Source organism: Pundamilia nyererei, unplaced genomic scaffold (assembly GCF_000239375.1).
Source record: "Pundamilia nyererei isolate P.nyererei 1_Seehausen unplaced genomic scaffold, PunNye1.0 scaffold00475, whole genome shotgun sequence".
NCBI lineage: Eukaryota > Metazoa > Chordata > Actinopteri > Cichliformes > Cichlidae > Pundamilia > Pundamilia nyererei.
The window spans coordinates 54,300-73,282 of record NW_005187876.1 but is presented as its reverse complement, the minus strand read 5'-3'; the positions used below and the strand labels follow the sequence as shown (position 1 = coordinate 73,282).

The following is an 18,983-nucleotide window of genomic DNA, read 5'->3' as shown; positions in this document are numbered from 1 at the left end:
GTGACACCAAAGTATCGAACCGAACCGAACCGTGAATTTTGTGTATCGTTGCACCCCTAGTATATACATATTACACACAATGACTATCATTATTGACATTAGGATATTTTTGTAACTCTTTATGGGGTCAATACATTTAAGGTGCTGGCCCCATAAAGGCACCACCAGTTCAGGTTTTATATCAATACTAGTAGCAGGCTTTTCCTGCAAAGTTTTTGGGTATCCTTAAAGTTTAAGCACCTGTGCCCCATTTAAGCTGCAGTTCTCCTTGATTTGCAAAAGTATCGATAACAGCATCACACACCCACATACATTAACAAGACGCTCCATCAATGGTCCAGTACTTTTTTTAAATTGCTGGCAGCGGACATATTTATATCCTCTAATAGCATCTGTTAACATATGTCCGCCCCTAGGATTCTGTTATTGTGGCCATTTCCCTGTAAATAATGGTTAGTCGGGCTGAGTACATAAAACTTTGGAGTTTGTGTGAACAGGCTGAATCCCATTCAAAGGCATCTCTTTTTGCGCTACACATACTTTACTTATGCAGAGTACTGTTGGATCCACTGAGGTCACTTCTCTAAGGTGAAATATGTTGCAACTTGACTCTATATCTGTATATCTTGACTGTATGTCAAGAAACTTTGACATATAGACTGGAGGAGCTAAGAATCATACCACAAACCTTCCTCATCATCAATGACCTCCTGATCCACAGTTGCCCCGGTAATGTAGCTCTGGTGTGTGTATGTGCTTTTAATTAGAAACTCTGGTGATAAACTAGTGGCTGTAGTGCAGGACACTGCAGTCATTTATGTTTGAAGAGTTCTCTGTAGGCCAAAACAAAGTTTCCGTTCATAGAATTTCTGAAGACGATGAATGAAAGATGTTTTATTCATTATTTTACTGATAGCCTTAGATTACTGTCTGAGCATGAGTAAAAATGACAGAAACAACTCCTGAGAGCTGCATATTTATTTTTTTAAAAGCCTGAACGCTTCTAACAAATGTCACTACCCATCAGTTAGGGAGTGTTTTATATTCCCAGCTCTCTGCAGTAAACACTTGATCTTGATATAGTCAGAATTTAAAGTGGGACATTAAATGTCCCATTTCCATTTTTTATCCTTATATGCGACTAAAATAACATAACACGACTCTCAGTGAAAAATATTATTAATAGTATTTTTTATCTTGCACAAGAAGGATAAATGTATTAAAGAAGAAGAGGAAGTAAAGAGCACAAATTGCACAGACTTCATTTTTCAGTCTCAATAAAGTCAGTGTCCGTGAAAAGGCACTTTGAGCTGCTTCAATGATTTGACATTTTTACATCGGAAGCTTGACGCTGGGGTCGGGACATGCTGAAGAATCTGAGGAAACACCAGTTATCATTGCAGCTTCAAAGAGAAAGTCAGCCCCGATCCACCAACTAAGCTCCACTAAACTGAACCTCAATTCAGCAAAGACAGACGACAAAAATCAATGGGGCAGCATCACAACAAAGGTGGGACAACAAGGAGGCAACACAAAGAACTATTGATGACTTTTGAAATTAAAAGAAGTCTGTGTGTGATTTAGAGGAGGACGGCAGCGGGAGCGCAGTTATAACTCAGTTGCACAAAAAGCCACTGGCTGGCAGTTCAGGCTGCTGTAAATCTGACAGACTGACCAACCAAAAAGGTGGCAGGTTGCTGGATAAGCAGTGCTGTCAGCTTGGAGCAGGTGAATGAAGAGTGGCCTGGTCCCAAAGGTTAGACAGCAAGGCTGTGGCTCTAGATCATTTCCTAACCTAGGAAAGCTCCCAGTTTTCTTTTGCCAAAGTGATGAGGCTGGAAAATTGGAAAGTTTTCCTTTGATGCAGCTACAAGCCTTGAATGTGCAATGAGCAATGAACACCAGGGAAATTTGTGGATTCGTTGATGACATTTATGATATAGTAAAGAAAAGGTGGAAATTTGTTGATTTTTTTGGTTTAAGTACAAGTGCAGGATTACACAACATATCATACAAACATTATTGCTGGTGGGTTCAGGACTGGGCATGTATACAACTGCAAAATGAAAAGCTATATCTGTATCAGGAACAATACACAAAATCTTTTACTCTACACTTATTATTGTTCAATCCAAACAAAAAATAATCTCAAACAAATTGTTTTTAATTAAAACTGCACATTTTTCTACTGGAAATATGCCTAAAAATGAAAAACCAAAGAAAAAACACCACTGGCTCGCTGTCCAACGCTGTTCTATGCAGATGGTTTGTGCCAGCACTGCTTTGACTTCAGGAACTACTTCTTTTGTTTTTAGCACAGACAGGTCAGATGTCATTTTAAAGACCATTTGATGTCCATCCTCACATAAGATGGTCTTAATGGTACCACGTGCACCCACTTTGTGTATTATGTATTGTAAGACGAAACCTTGAGCCAAAAACCAAAACAAGAACAGCTACAGAGCAGAATTTGGCACAACTGAAGTTTTATTTTGATTGGCTTGTTTTAGTAATTGTTTGAAAATAAAATTCTTTAAGATTTATTTTGTCTCATGTGACAAATGCATTACTGCAGCCACTGTTTGTGTTTGACAGTATAGAAAGATAAGGACTCCAAGTTAATTCAACTTGATTTTAAATAAAATATAAAATAATATGGAAGGCACGTGTGTATTATCCAAGAAAATCATTTGAATGAACCCTTCACTGATGTAGTGAATCAAATAATATTTTTCTGTGCTGGTAGTGTTTTATTAAGCCTAAATAAATGAACGGGGGAAGCGAGATGGAAAAGATCTATTATAAAACATATGCAAATTTAATCTGCAAAAACAGCTACTGACATTTAGAAAATACATATATCAATCATGATTCAAATTCAGATCAACAACATACAGACAAAAACATGACATCTTTAGAAAATCCAATGAATAAATTATCTGAAAAACAAGCTGCTTCATCACAATAACTGAAAATTCCTCCTACTATGAAGCAGTCTTCCATAATGATCTGCAACACTGGCCACAATGGTTTGATAGCGTGAGAGAAGCACCAAATCCTATTATTAACCATGTCCTTTGCAAACATCTTGGTTTCTTAAAGGAAACCTCTTTATTAGCATATCGGATCTGCAGCTGTAATTGAATTCAATTACAAGAATGGACAAAAAACACCATTGATCACAAGAGACGCTGACTGTTATTAACTTAATCAGATGGTAATCAGCTACACAGCCGGGTCTCAGGAGAGGCTGCCTGTCTTATCATCACAGTCCAGCTCTCCTGCTCTCTCACACTCACTCATACACAATAGAAGAGGCTGGAGAGAGTGACTGCAGGACTGATTAGCAATGAAGAATGCCTCTTTTTATAAGTGTTTATTCCCTCTGACCCTCAAGAGCATTGCAATGATGGCAATGTCTCCTTAGCCTCCTAGCACTAGTCTTCTCTACACATCCATAAAAATGGATGTAAATATCAGCTTTAGGAGCCTAAAAAGCAAACTTTTCAAATAAAGCTTAATTTGAGTCAATTTCTGCATCACATCTTATTTTTATAGTCCAGATAAATATACACACACCCTCCTACCAGCACATCACCCCTGTTCTTCAGGAACTTCACTGGCTCCCTGTGAAATTCTGGATAATATAAAAACTTCTTCTGCTCACCTTCAAGGCCATTCATAACCTCGCACCTCCTTACCTTTCTGACTTGTTAAGCACCACCTTTTCTGCCCGCTCACTTCAATATTCTTCTATCCAGCTTGCTGTGCCTTCCTTCTGCCTCACCACCATGGGAAGCAGAGCTTTTAGCTGCTCTGCTCCCAGGCTGTGGAACGCTCGACCCCCAGATATAAGGAACACTGGTCCTTTCCCATAGTTTAAATCTCAACTCAAAACCCATCTGTTCAAATCTGCATATTCACTGTGAACCCACTGTTTGTTAATTTTATCTTGTGCTTTTGTTTTATTGTTTTTCATTTTGTCATTTTTCCATTATGTGTTTTATCCTATTGTAAAGTGTCCTTGGGTGTCTTGAAAGGTGCTTTATAAATAAAATTTATAACCATTATTATTATTATGACATAAATATGAACATACACTCAACTTCTTGTTAACACTAACCAGCCAATCACATCTCAACAACTCATTTTAGCATCAACAACGAGCTGAAGTTCAATCCAAGCATCACAGGTGATTTAAGTGATGTGGTATGTGGCTGTTGGTGCCTCAGACACGCACATTCGAAATATTCTAAGGAAGAAAAATGTAAAAGAAAAGTAAAACAGAGTGGAGGGGATACTGATATTCTTACCTTGAGCAGCTCCTTGTTGGCGAAGGCTAGGATTCCCTCAAAGATGACAACATTAGCACCATACACAGTTTTCTGTAAGAAAGGACAAATTTAAGGACAGGTTCACATTTTTTCCCCCACTTGAAGCTGCACTTGCAGTGTGTTCATGTTGATTGTACTGGTGAACACAATGTTTCTTAGGTTATTAGTTACAAAGGGATAGGGGTCAAAATCCTCCAACCCCGCACTGTGTGGACACCTTGAACTAAGTGGTTCATTAACTAAAAATAATTTCAGTGTCATAAGTGAGGATATGAAAATTATTCACAATTAATGAGCTACAACGAGTGTGAAATTAAACATTTATGATACAATACGGATGCGTTTTAATTAAGAAAAAATACACTTGAAGGTCAGAAAGAAGTTGTTTCCTTTTTTTTTTACCCAAATATATTTTTAAAGTATTCATTCTTCATGCTGGTCATTTAATGTCCTTTTACTTTGAAACACAAAAATAAATCGAATGTTTTGTTTATACAGTTAAATTTAAGCTGTTAACTATGGATCGAAGAGAATTAGAGATGTCTGTAAAATAGTCTTCTTCCACACAAATTGAAATAATCCACCTTTACTTTTTGTTTTGGTTATCCAATTCAGAGTCAGCGGGTGAGAGTCAGGGTACAAACAATAAAATAAAAAGAAATATAAGAAGAATCTATTCGATATTTTACATTTCAAGGCACATGAGTTCTGGTTTAATCCAAGTTCAAAAACAAAAGCAGCACCACTGTAAGTTGCAAAATTGTCCTCCAAACTATTTGTGATATCACAAAAACCCAAACATCTGGCCACATCTTAGACTGTGACTTAAAAAAACTTTTTAAAAAAAAGCCTGCATCTACTTGATTCTGTCAAATTGTCCTGGTCACATACAGAACTGGGAACAATAAGTTTAAACTTGTGGGTTGTCTGTGTTTTCTTTGTGAAACTATGACTTGCCAGATGCACAAGCCTGGACAGCACACTGCTGAAATCTGTGACATATGCAAATCTGGTCTCCTGCTCTCAGACATGAAACCCTTTGCTTTCAGATAAACATGATTCCTGCATTAACTCAACGTAAACCAAAGAAAACTATGAGACTTAAGCAGTTATTTTTTCTTTTTAAATTAAAGGAAACACAATATCCTTGGTAAGGTGCAATAAATGAGATAAAAGACACTGCCCAAGATAACACAAATCTACTGTATATAAGATGAAAGCATAAAACACATTTACAGATGATTTTTATTTGCCTTCAGACTTTTACAGATGTCAGTTAAACACTGTCACTTGCATGTGTGTGCATGACATACAGCCACTGACGCACAAACACAACCTCAACCCATGTTTGCTTTACTAACTTATCTGATGAAACTCACCCAGAACCAGTTTTACTACCAGGCGTTTGAGAAAGAGGTTAATAACCGATTCAATCGCAGACAAAATGGTGCAGAGTATGTCACAATCCTATTACCTTTCCACGACCAGCTTCATGCTGAAGTCAATAGGCTGAACACTTTGCTATTGATTTTGAGAAAGAGCGGCGAGAGAGGCAGAGGCAGTGTGCACAGTTTGAGAGAAAGTGAACTTTAAACAAACAGATGAGTGTTTATTGATTTATTCATTTCCTCCTTCTTTACTAAGAGATGATTTAGTGGCTCTTTAAAATACTTAAGTGCCAGTGCTTGAAAGAAAGAAAGAGAGAGAGAGAGGGAATGTGACCTAAAGTTTTACCAAAGAAGAAAAACTAAGTTGCTCGCTCTTGTCCATCTGTATTACTGCTTTATAAACACAGCCTGCAGCTTGATGGCCCTCGGCACCCTTGAGGCCTGAGTCTTAATTACATCCTCCCCGTTACAAAAGGCCCATAAAATGATCTCAGATCTGAGGCGATTTCCCGTGTGGTGTTGTGGCTTTCAGCCATGAAATTACATCGCAGAGAAATAGACAGTGAGCTAAGCCGCCTGATTGATTCTTCACAATGCTTCTGGGAGGAGATGCTGGGCTTAATGTACTGTACCCTAAAATCCTTAATAATTAGCAAATTAGCAAGCATCTGAATTTTCACCAGCTTAAATAACTGAAGCATCCCCGGAGGTGTTAGGTGATTTGTAGCTGTAATGTTCATTTTTCTCCTCTCAAGTGTTCAGTGCTTTTATTTCAATGAAGACAGACTACACTAAACTAACCGAACTCAAGTGGGTGGAAAACTGCTTCTCTTCTCACGACTTTGACACATTTGGGAATATTCTAATAATACACATTTTTATCAAGTCATCAGCTTCAGTAGCTGAAATAGCTCACAAGTTAGTTTAAAGCAACAACGCCACTGAAAACTACTCCTCTATGTGGAGTAAGGCAGGGACTAGTAGGTGGTTTATGGGAGCAGACCAAGTGTTTCTATGTCTTCCCACTGTAGAAACCTCGCTGGTGTCTCATGCTTAGGCATAACTGATGACTCTGTTCTGGTCAGAGTTTGCACCAATCACATGAAAGTCACAAATGAAGTTTTTTTTTTCTTCCTGTCAACATCGTGTTTTCACATTAAAGGAAGCACAGGAGGGTTTTTTTATGGAAAAACAACAGAAAGGTTCAGAATTCAATAGAAGTTCACTTGCATCTGAGACCTCTGGAAAAATAGTCACTGTCGAATATATTTAGGAGCACATTTGCAAATATCAAATATAACATATTCAGCCTAAACTGTTTTTTAAAAGGCTGAGTGAGGATGTCTATGACACACACAGGCTGCAAATACACGATGTCCCCACCCAGATAGTAAACCCACACTGGGAGGAAGAGAAGCTGAAAACAGCAGCGCCTTTTATTGTGATTGCCATGAAAACCTTTGCACCTAAAAAGCCAATAAGAGACAGTGGGGGGGAAAACATTAAACTGGACATTGCCTGCTGGCAGTGGGCATCCTAAAAACTGAGAGGGAACAACAACATTAAGAACCACTTTAAAAAAAAAAAAAAGCACAGCAGAAACAAGACCAAGAACAGCAGCGCAAAAATGAAAAGAGCTCAAAACTAAGTCAGAAATTGATCTATATGGTGGGCGGGCTTTTGGACTTTGAAGATTAAGTTCAAGGAGATTTTTTTTATTTTTTTTATTTGATTTTATTGATTAGCATTCAAATATCTCAGAGATCTAATGTCAAAGACTGTGAGTGAAGAGAGGAAGTGGTGCTGAGAACAAAGCAGTGAATGTGAATACTCACTGTCTGTCTCACAGGTAGCTGAGATATCAGGTTCAACATTTATACAGTCCTGCATGTCAAAACAGCTGATCCTTCATCAGTAGAACAGCATCCCTAATCTTTGTGTAAACAAACAAACAGCAGCCTGAAGGACCTTTTAGTTCCTGGGAAAAATGTTCCTGAGACAAGCAGTCCTGGGGGCTTTGGATAGGAGACGTCTGCAGATGACTAGCCAAGACCAACCAGGCAAAGTTATGGGAAAAACATCTTCTGTTATGCTTTACGAGTGTAATCATCAATTACACTTAATCTGTTTCATGAGGACTTTGTGGATGGGATTTGATCACGTGACTGACTGAAATTTGCAAAGTGTTCACAACAAAAAGCAGATTATTCTCAACTGAACCCTCCCCACTTTAAACCAGAGTACAGAGCACAATGTGACGAATTAAAACACAGAGGTAAACCAACCAAAGCTGTAAAAACTCTGGAGGAAAGTTTGTGTTAAAAATGCAAATGACAGTAAAAATGGTGCTCCGATGGGGGGAAGGTTTCAGTTTCAATCACGAAACTGAAATTTTCAATCACGACCCAACACAGTGTTAAAGTTAATCAGAGGGTCTCACCCATTCTTTGCGTCTGGAGTGAGTGGTGAAGTCATAAACTGGCACTTTGATGCTTTTTCCCTTCTTCAGCTTTCTCAGGATGTTGACCAGCAGCTCAAAGTCGAAGGCATCGGGGTGATCGAAGTTGTACTCATTTTTAGCTGCCAGCTCCTGCTCTTCTTTATTCAACACCTGAATGACAAAGAGATATAAAGAAGAAAGAAAATTCACACACTGCAAACCAACTGAGCCCTTTGGTTTCAGGTATTTCAGGTGCCTGAGATGGATTTTACCGGCCAGTTTGCATCATCTGTTTTCTTGCAAAAAAAAATCTGAGAGATGACAGATATCCAGTCACAGAGGGCTAATTTATATTTTCAGCAAGACTCTTTTCAAATCAAAAAGCTCATTACTTATTGTGGCTTAAATACAGTATGTGAAATAATAGTTTGTCTTGACTGCAGCACTAAAGCTGCTAATGAGCTAAAATGCTATTAATCACAGTACTTATTTACACTTCAGTGCTTTCAGCTGCTTTTTGTACCTTGTAGAAAGAGTCCATTGAAAGCAGAACCACCCAGGGGACATCCAGCGCCTCAATTATCTTATTGGCTACTGTAGTTTTCCCAGAGGCACTTCCTCCACACAGACCTGAAAACGATGGAGAGAGAGAATCACAACACTATTACTGATGGATAACGACAATCTGCTCGACTAGTGCAGAAACGTTAGTCTGTTATATTAGAAGCAGACAGCAAAGCTTTCACTGGATACTTTTCTTTAAGTCAAAAGTCCAACACAATTCTTTTGATAATAATTTTACTTCTCATAATTTCTTCCACCACTTCTCTGAGGTGCATGAAAAGGAATAAATGAAATACTTGGGATTAACAATGACTGCAGCATGAAAGGCACCCAGGAAAACTCATGCAGAAACATTTTATTCAACATCTTGATAAAAAACGCAGGACATCCCTCTAATAAATTAGCACCTCAGTCTATTATATGAATGTCAGTCACAGTTATGCAGTTTTATCTAAAAGGCAAAAAAGTCATGTCATTCATAATTAGGGAGACTTATCTCAGACACTACTGGGTCAGTTTGACTAATGGAAAGATGTGTTTTAAAATATCCTTCAATCCTTGAAGGCCACTGACAGTAACGCTGTGCTGAATAATTAGGAAGTCAGAATTTCACAGTTAAAATTACTTGCTTGATTTCCCACTTGGAAAGCCTCAGCAACCCCGTGTGCCCCACAATCCAAGTTGGCGGCACTGAACACAAACAGTAATACAACTGTAACACTTTTAATCTGCACTGCCACTGTTATGTATTTGTGACTCACTAAATAAGCCACATCCTCCTGAGAACCGAGGAAAAACATTTTTCTGTTTAACTTTCTTGGTCCACTACAGACATAATGATTGGCTGGGACTCCGAGCACTGACCGAGCTCTATCCATGAATGCGCTGTGGTGGTGTTTTTAAGAACAAAACGAGTATAAAAACATTTATGTATATTGTTAGTGATACCTGAATGGATCTACCTTGCTAAGAACCAACACAAATCCTGTTTTCTGTGCTTTTTCTGGACAACGCTAACACTGGAGTGACATCACTCCTGTGTTCCAACATCCAAGTTTGGAGATAAATGTTACGACGTCAGCTAAAGATAATCCTAATCCAGTACTTTTTTTTTTAATTGTTATGGGACAACAGACTGCAATGTTCCTGACCTTACTGGTACACTGCTTCTGTTTCCGATTCATTTTCTGTTTTCCTGGCACATAAACAGAGCGTTCTCTTTACAACTTTGGACACACCGTGCAGCTTATGACCCAGGTGATCATGTCTGACAATCATCCCAATCATCTATTTATCACTGCTTTCAAGTTAAAAATCGCCAGACCGATAGATTTTTGTTGCATTTAAAAAAAAGCAGAAAATACTATTTTGTTCATCAAACAGCTGAAAACCACAGGAAAATGCGCAGATTTCTATTAAGCGACTATATGAAGACTAATCATTCTTATATGTAGTCACCACAGCATTCTGACCCAGAAAAAAACCACGAGACAACAAGTGTTTATGCAATAAGTTTAACTGTACGGTTGGTATTCTCAAGCTCTTTTCAAGCCTAACATATGTTGAATGAACTGATGAGTTTGTTTGACACAGATGTCCACATGCTCCATTATTAAAACTGTTACACTTCTGTTACACGTGTTATCTTTTCTCTGACTGCTCTGATTGCTATCAGCAAATGTCCCCTGACCACATTATACAGTTCTATTCAAATTATCTGTGAAACGACACCAAAACATAAATGCAAAATCAAAATGTATTCAATATCAAGAATTAACCTGACTGCAGCTGCCTTAATAACTGCTGTCACTATTTATTTAATAGCTGATTGGTTTTTTCATTAATCACTGACACATTCAGCTGTCAGATGCCGACAGGTGGTGAGATAAAAGCATAAAATCAATTATCAAAATTAGAGCTCTTACTGACCCATTACAGTGGCGTAATAATGGCTTTACGTATTTGGGTATACAAATTGGTTAATCCGAGGATCAAATGTTCAAACTAAATTATATCAAACTGTTGGAGCAAACCAAACTTAACATTCAGAGATGGATGGATTTTCCATTATCTCTCATAGGGAGAATTAATGTTATTAAAATGAACACTTTGCCTAAGTTCATTTACTTATTTCAATGTCTCCCTACAAATGTTCCTAGAAGTTTCTTCAAAGAGCTTAATAAACTTATAACTTCTTTCATATGGCAAAAGAAAAATCCAAGAGTCAAACTCTCCTCCCTACAGGCCCCATAATCAAGGGGAGGACTTAATTTACCAAACTTTAGGAACTATTATCTTGCCTCCCAGTATCGATCAATTTGGATCTGGCTACATGCAGAGATCTATTAAAAGATGTTCTATTTTTAGGTACAAAAAAATGTCTATCCAAGCTCACAAACAATTTGATAATATTAACCACCTTCTGCGCCTGGCAGGAATCCCACTCACTTCTGAAAATAAATATCTCTTTTCTTAGGAGGACACCCCTACGGGGCAACCCTGATGTCTCTCATCATATTGCTGACCCAATATTGCAGGGATGGAAGGACAAAAATATTCGAACTGTTGCCGACTTATACAATAATGATACATTTATTGACTTTCAACAACTAAAGGAAAATTTCAAACTCCCAGGACAAAGTTTCTTCAAATTCCTACAAATAAGAGATTGGGTCAAAGAGAAATCCAAAGGGTTATTCCCCGAGATACCAAAAGAAACTCCTCTTGAAACGCATCTTTGCACCAAACCATGGAAGTCAATAAAAGGAATAGCATCTTCTATATATGCTATTATCAATGAAAAGTTACCTGACCATAACAAAGCGTCTATAAAAAGAAAATGGGAGACAGACCTGGGCTATGTCTATGAAGAGGTAGAATGGCACCATTTATTGGAACAGGCACAGACCATGTTCATTTCTTCAAATCACAGGCAAAAGCAATTTAATATATTTCATAGGATATATTACACCCCTTATAGCTTACATAAAATTGATAATAATTATTCCCCCAAATGTTTGAGACGTAAGGTAACAGATGGTGATCTCCTGCATATGCTGTGGAATTGCCCAGTGAAGAGGTCTGGAGACAGGCCATTGAAATAATCTCAAGGGTAATGGGGATCCAAATTGAACTGGACCCAAAACTATGGATTCTAGGTGACACAGGTTCTATCAATGTGAATTACCATAACAAATATTTTATTTTACTTGCGAGTACTGCAGTGAAAAAATGTATTCTGCTACATTGGAAATCTGAAAATTCTCCAACATTGAGACACTAGATTAATGATTAATGAGTCCTACTGCACAGCTGAGAAGATATTGCATGGTGTAAAAGGGAAATATGGAACCTTTGAAAAAATTTGGGGGCCCTTCCTGGCAGTACTACCGTCTTTGGACCTAATAGATCATAGAGATGACGCAAATCCCCCTGGGTCTGCCTTGATTTGATCCCCGGTTAGGCCCTCCTGACTCGATTTCCTGAATGCTGCAGTTTTATCGTGGGGGATGTTGATTCCTGTGCATGAGATTTTCTATAGATAGGTGTAAATATGGGCTGTCTGGATACATGAATGTGATGAGGTTGAGAGCCATACAGGGGTAAAGGGGTGGGGGGATGGTGGGAGGGGTTCACATGATGTGTTTTCTGTTTTGCTCCCTTTTTCTCCTGAGTTCTTTGGGTTTTTTTGTTTGTTTGTTTTTTTTTTAAATTCTGTAATTATCAATGTTGTTATGTTGTTGTTATTATTATTATTATTATTATTATTATTATTATTATTATTATTATTATTATTATGATGCTTGTATTTTCTGTGTTTGGTTTTCAGATGTCTGAGGTTATCCTTGAAAGGCATAGATACAAGAGTGTGCACCTGGGAGTGCTTCTGTGGTCACAATGGCAGGCCAACCATGTTGTGGTTATTTGTTGATACTTGCTCTGTCCCATAGTTGTGAGATTTCTGTTTGTTTTTTGCTTTGTTTGTTTGTTTTTGTTTGTTTTCCAATTTAAAAATGAAAATAAAGCTTAGGGAGAAAAAAAACGTGTCCTTTCTGCTTCACATTTAGCCATCATCTGGATGTGAGGTTAAAAAATACTGAACGTGATGGCGATGAACAAAAATCATGCAACACGCTTTATGCTTAAGAGTGCAGAAAAATCTGTGAGCGCAAACATATTTTGAGCTGAGAGACAAAAAAGAAAACATGAAACCAATGGGACAGATGTCTAAAATAAAAGTCAATCCCTGCCTCACCTCCCTCGACCTCCTGGGTTAAAGACCACAACAGCAATCTTTCAGGAAAACAATCCTGGGAACGGGGCCAGAACACCCTGCTGGCTGGCAGGAGGGGGTGAAAAGCAGGATGAATTTGCTGTTGTGTCTTTGTTGGTGCATGTGTGTGTGTGTGTGTGCACGCAGGAACAGAAATAGCCTACAGAGCTGCTTCAACGACATAAACAACTCTTGGTGACGTGTTGAAATGGTTTTTTTTTTTTTTCCCTGATAAGACTCATCGGGGTCGAAACTGCTGACTAGGAAACCGGTTAAAGAACACTGTGGGGCTGCTTATTTCCCGATTACAGCTCTGAAGATGTTCTAGAAATACTAGCTAATCCAAAGTATCACAAGCTCCTGCATAGACAAGAAATTCTCAGCACGTCACCCAGCAGCAAAGCCTAGCCACTGGAAAATCCTGTTAAAACAGATAAAACTGCTTTTTCTATAAGCAATAAACCCAAACTGTAGAGACAGCAGCCACCTTTGATACCTATGAGGCTTTACAATGTTTTTCTGCCATTCACTTTTGCTCCCATCCCTAAATCCATCTGTTCCTGCAACCCCAGTACTTTATATTCTCCATTGTTTCTTGGGACCAGATCAGCACAGTCCCCCTTATGTTACACAGACTGCTCCTTTAAATTGGGGGCCACGGTACAGTCGAGTGTGAAATTGTAACCAGTCATTGCGCACCATTGACGGTAACAGATTGCCAACTAAAGATAATGTCCACCTCTCCCTCCACCTATCACCAGTCATGCCAGTCTGATGCGTTTAACCACGGTACGCTGGCTCTGCGGCTGTTAAACGTGCACAGGCACACACAGGTTTAGTGTCTCTGTCAAGCTCATTTTACTGCTGCTGGGACTTGTCCCGATGCTGATATTTTACTGAGCTGATCAGCAAGATGGCAGCCTGCTGTAAATGCACACACAATGCACCCAGAGCCTCATGAAAATGTTAGATTTCAGTCTGAGAAAATGCAAAGCTGCTGCCCAAGATAACTGAAATGTCAGTTTGGTAAATAATTGTTTTATCAAGTAACAAGACTAAGAACCAGCAGCCATGCAAACAGCTCACTAAGGATGTATTTTGGCACAGCAGTGTTTAGACTTCAATGCCAACAAGATCTCACATATGCCTCGTTTCCACCTGCAGCGAGTGCTGAGCCAAATTTCCCTCAGTGGCTGTACAAAAAGAAAAGATGCCACATTATCGCGGGTCTGATAACCAAATACTTACACAGCATTACCTAACACGAGTTGGGCAAATCTTTCTGGGAATAAAACAAAGACTGACCAGAATCTGCTGACTGCATCTGTACAACACTGTTGCAAAAGCTTCTCCCAAATTCCAGTGACATCAGTGGTTTTATTGATAGTGCGCCTGTTACAATTTTTTTGGCAACTAAAACCAGTTTTTTTCTTTTGTGTGTGTGTGGGTGTGGGTGGGGGGGGCGGGGGCTCTACATTCAACAACAGCACCATGGTGGTCAAAAATAATAATATGATTCTGTCCTCAGGTATAACGCTTATTTTAATGCACTAGCTACATGAAGCGGACGAAAGCACCTGAGATTTTTAATCTAGAAAAACTCAGAGAGCTATATTATTGATAGACTCTGTCATTCACTTCCTCCTCATCAGAATGCCAGGAGAATGCTTGGCATAATTTTAAACAATTTAAATGAAATAAGATGTTCTCTCACCTATAACAAAGGCTTCTTTGAAGGTTGTCCCAGTGACATTATACCAAGGTGGTCTGCCTGCAGTGTAGATCGTCCTTTTACTAGTCCTCAGCAGAGGAGGCTCTGTCTTGGACTGGCTTGTAGTCCGTTTTCGTGGCGATAGCGAAGGGGTCAAAGGACAGCGGGGGACATGGTTTGAGAGGCCATCCAAGGAATCGTCACCACTTCCACTGGGGTAAAAGAAAGGAAGGTAAGCGAGCAACATTTAACCCTTTTAACAGGTTTTTAATTAACAGGTGACATTAATGGGAAACTAGGATTCACATGTAAATAAGTATATATCACGCAATGTGTCCCTTGAAGGCTACACTGGACCGGTCCCCAGGCTGTGATGGGGCAGGACTTATAAAGAGACATGACAACCATTCATATTCACACCTACATCCAATTTAGAGTCACTAATGAATCTAAATATGATCTGATATGGGTGAGATTTACACCATGGAAAAAACTGGACAGGGGTGGGTCTGTCACATCATATCACAGCAGCAATGCAGTTATGCAGCTTCAAATAACACCAACAGAAGAGACATGTTTGGGCACCACAGGGCATTGTATTTTGAACACTCCTCTACATTTCAGGTGTGCGGCTTGACTTTCACCAAAAAAGAGATTGTTTGCGTATTTTTAGGCAAGCAAAGAAACACTTGTGGGATGTTTCCAAAGTGCCGTGAGATCATTTAAAGTAATTGTTAGACTCATACTAAGGCTAAGTCCTCATGTTTGTCTGCTTTTTGAACAGTTTGTGTTTGCAGTATGCCATCAGAGATGCCTTGTTCGCTCATAGTGGACCCCCGCTGCTGCTCCAATACAGGCATTTTCATTTTTACAACATATCTGCAGGTTTATGACCACCATTGTGTCAAAAGTAGCCTTTTTCTAACCAAAAGAAGCTCAAAGATGTGAAGCTATAAATGGGTATAAAAAGGGAAAACATTTAGCTAAATATATTCAAAATATTAACTCTTGGGAACCTGCAGATACACTGTTGTCCTGTAGAGAGAGAAGAGGGTCTCTGCTCACTCCGGAGACCCTCTATGAACTCTCCTCTTCACAGGGAAGCATCTGCTTTCGGTGTGGTTGAGGGGGAGGAAGGGGGAACTTGCCGGCCCTCCCCAGGAAATCACACCGCTGCCCTGGACACAGCATGACACTGGGTGGGGAGCCACCATTCACATGAGTAAGGCTGTCATCATTTGGCTGGACTTTATGGTTTACAAGTCACTACAGTTTGAACATGCAGTCAGTTTCTCAGATCGTATTTAGAACACTAAGAAAGCAAGTGTGAAAGCTTCACCACAAGGTTTCACTTCACTAACCAGTGGATGACCACCTACTGGCTACGTCTGTTTTTTATTTATAGTCTAATGCTGTAGCTCAATGGCAGAGAAGGTAGGCCATTAAATATTAACTTGTAAGCGTGCAGAAATAGGCAATAGGTTGCTTTTTGCAGAAGCAAAATATTATGCAAATGTAACACTTTTTAGGCTGATTTATGATTTTATGGATTTCCTTTTGGGGTTTTTTCCCGCTTCTGTGCTTCATGCACATTTTAGTCCCTGTAAAGATAGACACCTAACGTAGATAACTCGCTGACCTAATTTAAATACAAACTAAATGCAGCTTTGTATTTTATTTACAATCAGTGCAGCCAAGTTAAAAGAACACCTTCACAGTAACCATCAATTTTTTGAGTGGTTGATATGCATCAAAGTATGCAAGGATCCAAGGTTTCTCATTGGTGCAGTGACATTTCAATGATTCAAAAACTCATGCATTTGTGCATAGATTTAACACCCAGCTGCACTACAGCTACACAGCCAGGTCACCAAGCTGCCAGACAGACACCTGATCCCCAGCACATCCTCAGTGCTACGTGTTATGAATAAGGGGGCGTTAGCAACAAAGCAACACTAGCTTCCGTTGTGATACCATATGGTCAGTGAACATCTAGAAACTGGTGGTAATTAACAAAAACCGACCCTGGTTAACAGTAGCCATTCCTAAAAAATAAACATTTGAAATACACAATTTGAAAGTGAATATTTTTTGAGATGTGATGGTTAATACGGCCGAATTTAATAGGCCGCACTGAAAAGCTGCCGGATACTTTTAAATGATGAATAAACGCTTTGTAAGTTGAAAACGTTCATAAAATCGTCATTTGTCGCATTAGTCTTGCATACAGAATGAGAGGATCTGTACAGATGCTTATGGAAAGAGACGAGGGCAGAAAGTGTTGATGTAACCACAGATAAAACCTCCATAGAATATTTTACGACCGGGCCCAGGTCTCTCTGTCCTCACTTAGGTGTTTTTTCGCTAATTCTCCCATGTTCTTTATTAAGCTTTTGTTCTCTGCACCCACGACAAAACACAATGCGTGGGTTACACAGAGTGTGGCAGCTAGCTGGACTAGCTAGCTGCTAAGAGCAGTTTCCACCGCGGGGCTCGACAACACCCCCGCGTGCCACAACAGCCATATTTTATTCCTTCCTTTTTTACCTGTCTGACCTCGACATGGATCTATCCCCTTCCGTCCCTCCATCTGTCTGCGGCTCATCCGGTTTGCTGTCGCTGCAGCTTGCTGCCATGTCTGCTCGGTCAGCTCAGCGCGGCGCGGAAACCAAACACTGGGAGCGTCGTGACGTCAGCGGGCGTAAACTAAGATTGTGTTCAAGGTAATAGAAAAAAAACCGAAACTTTTTTCCAAAATTATTTCGAGGATAGTATAAAAGAAATACTATCTCCTGGTTTAAATTTAACAACAACAACAAAAACACTAATAATGTATTTAAAGACTTACTTCCTTTAAGGGTTGCCACAGTGGATCATCTCCATCGCACCCTATTCTTAGCATCCTCCTCTCATGCCAACTCTCTCAATCTCCTTCTTCATTGCACCAGTTAATCTCCTCTGAGGTTTTCTGTCCGGTGTATTCATTATACCTCCACTGCACATGCCCAAACCATCTGACCCTTTCCTTAACTTTATCTCCAAACTGCTCATCCTGAACTGTCCCTCTTTCTAATCTTGTCCATTGTGGTTGCCCCCAATGAAAATGTTAGTACCTTCAATCTGCTCTCTCTCTTTTTGTCAGGATCCCCATCTCCAAGCCATACATCATAGTAGGTTTCACTGCCATCTTGTAAACGTTCCCTTTCTCTCTTGCTACTATCATTCTGTCACAAATAGCCCCTGACACTTGTTTCCACCTGTCCTACCCTACCTGCACTTTCTTCTTAACCTCTCTTGTGCACTGTCCATTTCTTTACATGGTTGACCCCAGGTGCTTAAACTCATCTACCTCCCCTACTACTTATCGCACACCTCTATACTGTCTTGCTGTCTTCATAGTTTCATAAACTTTTTCCTCTGTAGTTACAACAGCTCCGCACATCATTCCTGTTCTTAATATAATTAATTTTAAAATAACTTTTAAAATAATTTTTTGGTTACCTTGTTCTTTTGTCTTAGTTCTAATGGTCAATTTTTTGATTAATTTAATTCGCTGGTTTGCCACTATGACAAAATAATGAATTGATTTGTGCTATTATTACAGTAAATTAAACATTAACTATTTTGTTTAGCTAACAGATTCTATCATTAATGCTTACATAGTAAATAATCTTTTACGTGGTAAAAATACAGGTTTAGAACAAGAAATAATTGCTTATACAAAGATTTAAATAAATTGTTAAGTTCAAATAAAGTCTTGTCATTGTTTTGCCAAGGACTGTCATTGTAAACTGGCAGTTTAAGGCACGCTTGGAAGTCTTTGTTTTACGCTTGGAAAAAGATGCACACATGCCACTGACTGATTACAGGTAGTTTAAATTTACTTTAAAAGCATTTTGTGTGAATTTCTGTGTTTAAAACAGTTTGAAATCGTCCACATATTCCACATATTACATTAGAGTAATACTAGTTTGCACCACGAGATGCTGTGGTGAGTCAGAGTAATCTAAAATAGGCCATGAATAACTTAAAATTATTTTCAATTGGATTCGGATATGTGGAAAAGTTCTTGGGAAAACAAGGGTAAGGCTAGATATAAATATTCTAATAATTAGTGAAAGTTAAAATATGAAAAAGAAAATCCCACTTGCACTGCCAAATAGTAGTAAAAATTAGTTTTTGTTCCAGGTGGTGATTACAAACAGACAGGTTTCTGCAGATCCAGAAAATTTACGTTTGTCCCATTGGAGCCTGAACGCAGCACTGGAGCGCT

The 18,983-nt window shown here is 39.0% G+C and overlaps 1 protein-coding gene across 2 annotated transcripts in view; it reads right to left on the bottom strand.

The window, feature by feature from the left end:
* LOC102213644 (uridine-cytidine kinase-like 1) overlaps nt 1-17,391 on the bottom strand; it is a 31,402-nt gene extending 14,011 nt beyond the window's left edge. For both annotated transcript variants that reach the window (XM_005753874.1, XM_005753873.1), the window contains exons 1-5: nt 17,258-17,391; nt 14,714-14,922; nt 8,686-8,792; nt 8,163-8,333; nt 4,314-4,385 (exon numbers count right to left, since the gene is read on the bottom strand). In XM_005753874.1, coding sequence (XP_005753931.1) covers nt 4,314-4,385; nt 8,163-8,333; nt 8,686-8,792; nt 14,714-14,922; nt 17,258-17,346 — 648 coding nt within the window. In that variant the 5' untranslated portion in view covers nt 17,347-17,391. The remainder of the gene's footprint in view (nt 1-4,313; nt 4,386-8,162; nt 8,334-8,685; nt 8,793-14,713; nt 14,923-17,257) is intronic.
* Between the last annotated feature and the right edge of the window lie 1,592 nt (nt 17,392-18,983).